Raw genomic sequence first — 11376 nt, forward strand, 5'->3', positions numbered from 1 at the left:
TGAGCAGGCACAGTGGAAGAGGGTAGCCGAGACAGGACTTAGGAACCGGAACTTGGAGCAGGATTTTAAACTGGTCTCCTCCTGGAGCCAGGCTTACTTAGACAAAAACTGAACCTCCCCCCATAATGAGCCAAAAACCCAGAGGACTCCGCAGGGGAGGAACAGTGGACGATCAGGAGACAAGACAAACACTAAAACCCTCTTTCCACTGGCAGCTAGGATCCAGGACATGAACCATCAAATCAAAGTGAACAGACAGACTAACAAAAAGACAAGCAATGATCTGGGGCTGAATGCTCAGGATGAACTGAATATAAACCAGAGGAAACAGGTGAGAGGAATAAATTATGAATGAGGCAGGGAAGGAAGAGGGCAGGTGAGAGGAATTACTAATTAAGGGAGAACAAACAGGCCAGATCATGACACATTGTTCTTATGTATTACCAGGGGGGAAAAAATATATTGAATTATTTATTTAAAAAAAATCTGTTTAGTCGTATGACTAATTTTGGACATATCTGTAACAAATCATAGTTATTGGTTATTTACAAAGCTATACACTGAAGCATAAGTATTTTTCATAAGATACCTTGTTCTTGTACCCCCATGTTAACGTGAGTTGTGCTTGATCTCCATTCAAGATGTCCATATAGTGACGACAGATACCTCTCCTCCCTGGTCCCTGTTGGTTCCTCCTCTGGACTGGAATTTCCAAGTCACTATCGGCGTTTTATTTTCAAAATGTTCACCTTTGTGAACACCCATACAATGGAGCCTCTGAGAGAAAACGTAATAATTTCAGCACCCTAACCAAAACAAGTCTATTATATTTTTCTGACAAATAAGTTCAAATAATGTCTTTCTTTTCCAGGTGTACATTCACTGTAGCACATCAGTGTGTGTGTCAGGGCAGGGTATAAACTGTGAACCGTCATGCCGCAGCGGCAAAGGAAGTAAGTGATTTATTAATTAAGGAAGAAAACAGCAAAAAGATCATGATGAATGGATGTCCAGATGTAACGATATATTTTATGTCATGCAGAGAGAGACACAGCGGCTGCAGAGCAATGGAACGCTCAACCAAAGATTGTGGTTTCGTCTGGAGAAATGATCATGACTGCCCCTCAGGAGTAAACAGAGACAAACGCAGGGGGTCAATTGGGAACATAAAGGCAAATCACTTCATATATTGAAGCAGTTGTTGAACAGTGAATAAAAATGATCTATGGTCATACAATACATAACCAACACATGATGATCAGTTGATTTCAGTCCTCTTTACGAATTTAGGAACTTGATGAAATATTTAAGACTTTGTGTTTTTATTGTGAGTTTGCATTTACAAATGACTACATAGATTCTCCAAAGATGTCGAAGCGAGTACAAAGAGACCAAACTGCAAAGAAAAATCTCCTTAATGAGAACAACAACTGTTAGAAACTACTGTTAAATGCATGATAGGAAACGTAACAGAAAAAGGGACAAAGAGATTAAAAAAAAACAAAAAACAGATAAATTGTTTATGTTCCATTTTTTCCCGATAAAATTTTTTCTGGCTTTTTTTCAATAAACCCATATAATGTGGCAGTATGTTAAGGGAATCTAAAATAAAATTATATGTATGCACCCACATATGCAAAAATCAAGAGATCTAGTCATAAACAGGAGACAGTCTTTTTTCCAACATTACTGAGACTTTCAAAGAGCAGCTGGAATCACAGTGAGTTTCAATTTCTCACAGGTAGACTCTATTTTTGACTTCTAAAGAAAATACAGGAGGCTGCACTGAGTTTTATTTGGTGGATACAAACAAAGAGGCCCCCAACACTTTTCAGACTTTCATTTGAAAGCTAAAGCTTCAGTTTTACACTCCTTTGTGTTGGTCTATCACCCAAAACCTCTGTAAAATTGCATTGGTGCCTGTAATTCTAATGAGATGACAGGATGAGGAAGAAGTCAGAGCATTTCACAAAAATGTGGCCCCAAAAGAACATTTTCACAAATAAAAACTGTTCTTGCTCCTGCTGGTAAAACAAACAGCAACAAACCTGAGCTCATTTTAAATGGTTAACGCGACCCTAAAGGTATCACCAGAATTAAACCTCCCAAAAGTATTGTGCAATACTCTCCGCTTTGAGGGCCCTGACCTACGATCGTTTGACATGAGAGGGTGGACTGGTCATCGACATCAGGAGGTTGGGAGCCAAATGAAACAGCAAATAAAAACCTAACAGCTGTGACACTGCGGCATGTCAGGGATGTGTCAACATGTCAGACTCTGGGATAGAAGTCGCGGCTCAGGTCAAATCAGGAAAGAAAAAACTGTCAGTAATAACAACGCTGCTTCCAACACAGAGGAGAAAACAGAGAGAAAACCTTTCAATTCCATATGTGTCAGGAGTTTCTGAGATAACCTTTGAAGATCAAAATATCTAGATGTGGACAGGGAGGACAGATGGTTTAATAGAGGAGTAAAGGAAGCCATCTTTGTTAAAAAGGAACCTGAACAGAGGCCGTTTAATTTGTTTGTGGCTGAGAAATTACAAGACATACAAATATTTAAGTATTTAAACAATTTTAAAACTCTATCTGCCTATATTATTATATTCAGTTGTTGTTTTATCTTTTTCTGGCAGTTCTTTTTAATTACGTATCAGTCTGGTTTTAGTCCCTTATCAGCAGTGGTGGGTTCATAGTCTACATTTAAATATATGATAACAAAAGGGAGTACACAATTATGTACAACACTAAAAAAAACTAAACAAAAATAAAGTATAAACGATTAAACACACTATACAGCGGGGGGAAAGTATCTACGGTAGTTTAGAAAACGCTGCAGTTTTTAAGAAAATGGTATACTCAGATCAAGTAGAAAATTGCTAAGATAAAAATTAAACAGCATCTCAGCAAAACTCTACTGACCTAAATTCTCAATGGGAAGAATTAGTTTAATAGAAATTTGTTCTATATAAACATTTAGTTTATACAGATATAGTTTTATCAGTGAAAATTGTATTTTTGAAGTCAATTATTGCACTGCTAGATAAAGTCACATTTTACCAGAAAGCAAAGCAAACATACCACCTCTGAATTGTTAAAGAAAATTATAGCTCATTAGTTAAAATTTGATGCATTTCACATTTTTAAAACTCAACATTTCAAAGCGAAATTTCAGGTTTGGTTTTGTTCAAAAGTATTTTCAAAAAATAAAACTAGCTTCAAATATTAAGTTTAAAAAGTTTTATTTTTCAAGATCTAATGCATACAAGAAATATTTCAATTACAAAAAAATGTTTCAAATCATAATCTCCACAATAATAGTTAAATATTTGAAGCAGGGATCTTCTACTAAGGTGTAAAGATTAGCACAAGAAGGATTTACCACATATGAAGAGCATGCTAATTGAAATGGAAGACACAGAAAACCTTCAAGTTTAATAAAGTCAACCAGCCCAGAAATAGTCAATATTACTCAGAACGTTCATTTCCACATACAGCACTAGATATATCGGATCATTTATCATGAAGAATCGTGTCTAGAGAGTTCCCAGGTATTTGTTATTTGACAGTGTGTGTTTTTTTAAGTCCAAAATAAGAACTGATTGTAAGGCACAGATCATCACTGATTGTCATGGAACAAAAAGTTAAATATTCTCGCCTGCCATTTTCTCCTAATGTTTGCTTCTGTCGATGACAACCCAGCTCTTATATGCTGTATTGCTTTATTTCTACATACAAGTATTGAAAAATGTATGAACAAATGTGAATGTCTATAACAACATAAAAAAACAACCTAAAACCAACAAAAAAAAAAAAAGAAAAAATTGCATATTGAAATTTGAAGTCCTCTGCTTCTTTTCTCCTGCTTAGGAATGCAAAAACATAAACGGGAGTGTGAGCTGCAGAAACTTAGCAGTGTGTTCATTCTGCTCTGCTCCATGTCAGTCAGACTTGTCTTTCTTTTTGCTGCCTCCTAGTGGAACTTTGTTGACGACTGCAGACCCGACGGCTGTCACTCCGCCCGCCACAGCACACACTCCCCCCTTCACCAGCCCCACCCCCATTGCAGGCACGGCTGCCACAGTGCAGACTGCTGTCTTAGTGAGGTCCAGGCTCTTTCCTCCTATCCATGTCACGCCGCCAACCGTTGCTTTCGTGGCTCCGTACAACCCCCCCGCCAATCGGCCGAACATGCCTGGTTGCGTCTGTGGGTGGTCCTTATTGCTGTCTGATGATTTAAAACAATGAAAACAACATGATTAGGTTTATCAGTTACAGGATGCATCAACTTATAATAAGGTAGTTTTTGGAGGACTGATTATCAAACTTGTGACCAATAATGACAAATGAAAAAAGATCGTACAGGACGAAGAATAAAAACATTGTTCTAACAGATAGGACCTGTGCATCATGTTGATTCTGTCTTCCATCACACAGTAAATACTAAGTGGCCGTTTGTAGCCGCTCGGATGTTATCAGTTTATCAGTCCCATGGAATGGCTTCAGATTGTGCCAGTAGGCTCAGTGGGTTGTTATCATCGATTGAATCCTAACCCTAAAGTAATTCCTTTTCACCTGCAGAATTAATGAATCTATTTATGTGTAATCTGAAATAATTTTAGTATTTCTTCATGTACAGTAAAAATAAATAAATAGAAATAAAATGGTTTGCATGTCGGTCATATTAAGCAAACCAAAAACATATAAATCTCATATCGTGTCAACTGAGTTGTAAAATCATCTCTCTATAATTATTTCATTCTCTATGAAAAAGTGCCAATCATTCTTTAAGAAAATCCACGTCAAATGGACGTGCAATGTTTGTTTTTAAAACCTAATGTATCTAATGGACCTAGTTAATGATTTCTGTTTTATTTATGTACAAAACTGTGAGTAAAATTGTACTAAATCAGGAAATAAAACAACGTGATTGGCTGTAAGGAGAGCGGAGACAGAGGAGAATCTGAGTTTACTGAAGAAAACCTGCTCCAGACCAGGTTAGCTCTGGGGAGGATGTTACTACGGTAACTGAAACAAAGGTTGAGGAAACTCTCTTTGTGAAACGGAAAAGTCAGAGTTTCCCTGATTTCAGGTTTAGAACACCTGGGAGTTTTCAGAAATACCTACTTCATGAAACGGACCCCAGGTCTGTCATCATTTATCTTCAAAACAATGCATTTCTTGGAGATCAGAATGACGGTGGAGTGTTTTAAGCATGAAGGAACCTCACACAGTTCCAGAAACTTGTTGGAGATCTAAGAGAAAATTTGTGGCCAACTGGTCGGTGCAGGTTCTCGGGCAAGATGCTGGGAAAGTGCTGAGAAAATATCAGTATCCAAATTTTAAAAATCCTGCAACAACATAAATACTACCCAGCAAAGATGAGGTCATTAATCTAATAGCAGCAGCAAAAATATAGATTTCTGTTTGCAAAATGAGCTCAAGGCCGGAGAGATGCCTTTAAGCTTGTAAAAAACGAACAAGTCAGGGAATTGCTATCAATACATCTGGGCCAAAATACAGGAGGCTTGCGGACCCCTCTGGAAAGAACTAGTTCTGTCTGAATGTGCTGTTCTCATAACTCATACAAGCTTAATGTGTCCACATACAGCTGTACTATATAGTGGACTTTATAGCAAACTCACTTAACTGACCGTGCGGAAAGACAATCACTGCTTCTTTGCTCTGTTGGTTACGTAACTCCTCCTCTACCACGTGGTGCCTGCGCCATCTTTGTTATGAGTCCCTGCTGTCGGGTAGCGACAGCCTATGGCAACAGCACGCTGCTGTGACAGCAAATCCCAGAATGCTTTGCGTGGAGAGCTCTCTGTGCAAAAAATTCTGGGGTATATCTGTATATTCTGTACTTTTTTATCTCTGCTTCTGTCTCCTTGAACCCCAGTCGGCCTCGGCAGATGGTCGCTCAAGCTGAGCCTGGTTCTGCTGGAGGTTTCTTCCTGTTAAAAGGGAATTTTCCTCCCCACTGTCGCTACAAGCATGCTTCGTGTGAGGGATTACCATTAATGAGTTTTTGCAATCAACTGGTTTGCCTTTGATAGACAACTGATAGAAAACTGAATCAATTTGACTGTATAATCTGGTGAACTGTAAAGTGCCTTGAGATGACGTGTGTTGTGAATTGGCACTTTATAAATAAATTGAATTGAATTGAATTCTTAAGGCTTTTCTTTTCTTCTCATACACTTTGTAGACACTTTTTCTCTTACAACCGCGGTGAGAAATGTGAGCTTCAATGACTGTCTGAAACCGTAGCTCACCACATATATAGACTGAAAGTGCGCGTGCGCAGAAAAAGAGAGCTAACAGGGCGAGCACGTAGGACGGCCTTAGGCAAACATATCACCAGAATGTTTGACAATTAGGAGGACCACTTATTTAGATGATCCACCCGGAAATAAAAGATCATCTTCTGTACCTTTAAGCAATATAGCACCTGCAGTCACATGGTCCTATTATGGCAATTATAAACAGAGGGCTTTGTTTACTAACAAAAGAAAAACAAAGGATGATGAAAGTGACTTATAATAAACCAATTGTGCATGAATTCATAGAAACAATCTGATTTCTAGTTTCCATTGTGTTACATTGAGAAATGCTGCGAAACAATCTGAGCTTTCAGGGTAAATAAGCAATGAGGAGGATGTTTCAGTGATAAAAAAAAACAGAACTCTAGCGTCCACAGAAGTCTTTCTGTGTTAGTATAAATGACTGTTAGATGTTCATCGGGTATGTTGTTATTTAAACTAAAAGCTGCATTCCTGGATTTTCTTTGCAAAAGGGAAATTCCTTCACATCAATTCGGCCAACCCCACCCTCATCCAAAAGGTATTTTAAGTCAAAACCCTTCCTTAGTAGACTATCCTTTGAGGTGTCAAAGGGCTTTTAGAGCTGAGCTTACCTGAAGCTGCTGTCTCATCTGTGTGGCATGCGGGCATGTCCTCAGGCACCTGCTCAGCCTGACTCATCTGAGAACAGAAATAGCAAAAATCACCATGCTGACACACAAGATGAGGATTACAGCAGCGGGGGTTATAATTGTCTGCAATATCAACAGGATTGTTTTTAAACATGAGACAGATTTCTGATTAAAATCATGCAAAAAGTAACTTAAGGGTTCTATGCACAAACCTGGAATACAGACAAATACAACATATTCCTCAAAGATCTTGAATTTGCAATTATTTTCGCTCTATGAGGGGCTATAGTGAGAAATCTGGAGGTTTATCCTGATGTGGAAAACATTTCTTACAAATAGAAAACCGTTCCAGTAAGAAAACACAAACATGATTCCAGGAATTTCAGTTAAAATAACTTTTCATTATATACAAAATGTTTTTATATTTTTATGTTATTTTATCAAGGTATGGCATCAAAAACCTTCACCTAAAGATACTGAAGCTAAATCTAACATAAGGTATATAATACGCTTAAGCTGAAAGACAGCAGTAGAGGATAGCTTCTTGTGAAGATAAGGGAGTGTGCTTTGGGTGTGCTGCCACTACCAAAAACAAGGCCGACCTGTTTACGGACCAGAACTAAGCTGAACAATGTGTTAAAAAAAAAAGAAGAGTTATAGGATGGTAACATTAAAGCTAAACTAAAACAATCTTTTGTGTCAATTCTGCTGAGATAAAATAATTTAATGAAACAACTGTGGATCTTGAGGAATGCTAAAGTTCCACCTAAGAATGTTTCTCATTGTTTTTTATTATCTATTTGTACAGACTGGCAATGAAATTTTACCTTTCTTTTACGTTTAAGTCGCAGTAAATTTCATAACTTTACTATTTGTTTATATACCCCTACTCCACAACTAGTTTCAATAAAAACAAAAATATATAAAAAATTTAAAAAATCCAAGAAATATTCATAGCAACTAACTAAACAAAAAGGTGTCGTCCCTGAAACCAAAGGCTGTAGGTTTGATTCCATCAACCCCAGCAAGCCTAGTGTAGGAGTATGTGCATCTTTAAATTTTGGTGAAAGTGATGAAAATGCATGGGATGATCAGTAGGACTAGAAAAGAAAAAAGCACCATAAAATCAGTTCAACAGTGTGTTTAACATGCACACTTTGTTATAAAGATGCTCATCTTCCTCTAAGCAGCACACCATAGATCATCTATAGTGTTTAGGTCAGCTGAATAAGTCAGCCAATCAAAATAAAATTGACCATAAAGTACTATAAAATTCCTGATAGATTGCTGCTTTGATTATGGACTATGGATAAACAGATGCTAAGGCTCCTCAATTCACAGAATACAGCGGGAGTCTCTGTGTTTGGGCCTCTCCACTCTTTCCCAAAACTCCTGAATTTCCAAATAAAAAACATGAAATCATCTTGAAAGAGGAATTTATGGGACTGAGCAAACATTCACTCTTAGTTTTCCAGAGTTACTTCTGAAATATCTGTTGGATTGAAGGCAGAGATGTCAAGTAACAAAGTACAAATACTTTGTTACATTACTTAAGTACACTTTTTAGGTATCTATACTCTACTCCATTACTTATTTTTCTTCCTATTTCTGACTTCTACTCATTACTTTTTCACACAAGTATCTGTACTTTCTATTCCTTACATTTTTAAAACAAACGTTACTCGTTACTCCTGGCTTTGGTTTAATGTTTATAAATATTTATTTCACGTCATGTGCGCCATCCCCTGCAGATCATTGGCGTCATCCACATCTAGTGAAAACTAGTGTAATTGGATGAGTCATATAACGCAAACACTCATTGGTTAGCTAAAGGAAATCATCAGAAGCAAGCAGGTGTTCTTCAAACTGTAAACACGAATTGTCTATGCCATGCTACAATGTTGGATTCAGAGAAGATGTTGAAATGTCTGAAAGGTCGGACACAGGAGAGAGCGTATCGGGGGACGGAGACCAACAAGACCTCCCACATCCTTGGCCCTATCTCAAAGAATTTTCAAAATAGTCGAACAATTGAGCTTTCAATTCACTTTTTAAAGTTTACTTTATACTTTTATACTTAAAGTAGATTTTGGAGCAACAACTTTTTCACTTTTACTTGAGTAAAGAGATCAAGTTGATACTTCAACTTTTACCAGAATGTTTTTAAACTGCAGTATCTATACTTCTACTTAAGAAACAAATGTGTAGTTTTGACACCACTTGTTGAAGTCAAGCTGGGCTGTTTGTATTAAATACATCCTGATGTCACCTTTAAATTCAATAATTGGGGAGTGTTGGCCTAATGGTTAGAGCAGTGCGCTTGTGCTCTGAGAAGGTTGATCCCCACAGCCTGCACTCTGGGTCCCTGAGCAAGACCCTTAACCCCACACCGCTCCCTGGGAGCCACACAATGGCGGCCCACTGCTCCCTGAAGAGGATGGGTTAAAGCAGAGATAACTTTCTCCAATGTGAGATCAATAAAGTTGATTCATTATTATTAATAATAAACATGTTAATTCATTAATATCAGGAATATGAAAAAAAACATATCTAACTTTTAACTTATCACATTGTGAGGTTTTACAAATGACTGTAATCATGATGCAATTTAAGCCACAATGACTGATGTTTATCATCTGACTTCATTTATAATAACAGCTTAAGGGGATGTTTAGGTGTTAAAATGCCACTCTGCTTTACAGTTTCTAGATCAAACCACCAACCTAGAGTCACGTAACATAGATGGACGAATAAAAGATGAAAACAAAGCAAAACTTGATTGAAGAAGTGACCGATGATCTCATGAGTTGACTTTAAATGAACATTTTAAGGAGGTTAGCCAAAATAAAGAACGTTCTAATACGTCGTTAAGTTTACGACAGATTCCGATACGCCTGGTTTGTTTGTTTTACACGAAACCTGCCAGATATAAACGACTTTGAAGAGACGTTTGCGTTCACCTTCAACCGCTCGAGCTTTTAACGTTAAATGTGTGGAATCTTCTAGCAGCTACGTCACGTCCCCTACCGATTTTCAATTGTTTTTTTTTGTTGTTTTTTTTTATTATTCACGCATTTTTTCCCCCATCGAAGTAGAAATAAATATCAGAGTTGACCCTGAAGCAACGATCAAAAACCGAAAACATCATGGTGGTGAAGTTGTAATGGCTAACTCACGTTAAACTGATCCCTAACGGTCCAAAATAACACCTACCTTTCTGTTATGTTGGCTAGAAAAACATGAAAAAAACCCCTAAAATATTAAAAACTCCAGTAAGTTGCTGTATAGGTTTGAACAAAACAAAAACAAAAATGACATATGCAAAAATTAAGTGATCTATCCTCGATTTTGGATCATCGAAGGTGCTGCATGGAGTGAAGCTGCTTGGTGATGACTGTTTTTAGGAGGAGGATCTCCACCCCCACCCACAAAGCACACAGACGGTACAGTCTGCAAACTCTAGCTCTGGAACTGATGCGCTTCACCACCACATATGAAATGGCGATGCAAATAAAAGCAATTGCTCCCCTTTGCAGTTGTGTAGATAAAAAAATAAATTATGTTTTTACATGAATTTATGTCAAACACGTCATAATGGATGTCTGGGGTGCCGCAGCTGAAGAGAAGATTAAAGATTCATAATCTATGAAGAAAAATCCCACCCCAACCTTTTCTCAAACTATCACTCGTTATTGGCGGGAGGGTATAAAAACACGAATTCAAATGAACTTAATCGTAATTAGGCCTGTCTGTGCTTAAAAACTGATCAAAACAAACTAGTCCCGCCTCTTCCGTAGGGCGGAAGTGACGACAGAGCTGTTTTTGCGACCTTAAAATAAAGATCGTTTCTTAAAGCAGATGAATTAATGGGATGAAAACAGTGGAACGTGTGTTAACGTCAGCACTTAAAGACAATACTGAATAGAGAGAAAATAGCACTTTCTATGATAAATATTTTAGGAAATAAATGATAGAAATAAAAAAAAAACATTGGGGTGTATAATCGCATTTAAAGTATGTATATAGGTTTGTGTATGCAAGTGCATATACACACATAGAAACTGATATGTGAGTGTGTATGGATATAAATATGCGGATCTGTGCATACCATGGAATTATAATTGTATTATTAATTTCACTCTGACGTCATTGACAATAACACTCCAGTCTGGTAGGTGGCGGTAAATGCAGCTAAAGTTGGTTGCCATCCACAAAAAAAAAACGAAGAAAAAAAAACCAAGAGAACAAGACCGCAGGCGAATCAGCAAAAATTTAGATTTCAGAAGTGATCATTTTTAAATATAACTCATATATAAGTTCAGTGTGTTTTCTAGTAGCAGTAGTTTGTTTCCTGCTGTATGGAGGACCAACTCTGCCATATTTATTAAACCCTCTAAGACAGCGGTCCCCAACCACCGGGCCGTGGACCGGTACCGGTC

General features: G+C 37.5%; 2 protein-coding genes across 2 annotated transcripts in view; one reads left to right on the forward strand and one right to left on the reverse strand.

The window, feature by feature from the left end:
- LOC107103741 (zona pellucida sperm-binding protein 1-like) overlaps positions 1 to 1134 on the forward strand; it is a 4000-nt gene extending 2866 nt beyond the window's left edge. The window contains exons 7-9 of the mRNA XM_015403558.1: positions 642 to 789; positions 872 to 953; positions 1043 to 1134. Coding sequence (XP_015259044.1) covers positions 642 to 789; positions 872 to 953; positions 1043 to 1134 — 322 coding nt within the window. The remainder of the gene's footprint in view (positions 1 to 641; positions 790 to 871; positions 954 to 1042) is intronic.
- Positions 1135 to 3239: 2105 nt separating this feature from the next.
- On the reverse strand, positions 3240 to 10644 carry tmem263 (transmembrane protein 263). Its single transcript, XM_015403269.1, has 3 exons — positions 10151 to 10644; positions 6920 to 6986; positions 3240 to 4228 (listed from the first exon to the last, which is right to left on the reverse strand). Exons 2-3 carry the CDS (start codon positions 6984 to 6986, stop codon positions 3942 to 3944), a joined length of 354 nt encoding a protein of 117 aa, XP_015258755.1. The 5' UTR covers positions 10151 to 10644; the 3' UTR covers positions 3240 to 3941.
- Positions 10645 to 11376: the final 732 nt, after the last annotated feature.

Source organism: Cyprinodon variegatus, unplaced genomic scaffold (genome assembly GCF_000732505.1).
Source record: "Cyprinodon variegatus isolate N-32 unplaced genomic scaffold, C_variegatus-1.0 Scaffold35, whole genome shotgun sequence".
NCBI lineage: Eukaryota > Metazoa > Chordata > Actinopteri > Cyprinodontiformes > Cyprinodontidae > Cyprinodon > Cyprinodon variegatus.

What these genes read in the sequence shown, in the direction of transcription:
- tmem263 (XM_015403269.1), bottom strand. Translation starts at nt 6,986, where the DNA reads ATGAGTCAGGCTGAGCAGGTGCCTGAGGACATGCCCGCATGCCACACA. An exon ending in AGATGAGACAGCAGCTTCAG is followed by an intron (nt 4,229 to 6,919) that starts GTAAGCTCAGCT and finishes TTAAATCATCAG; the next exon opens with ACAGCAATAAGGACCACCCA.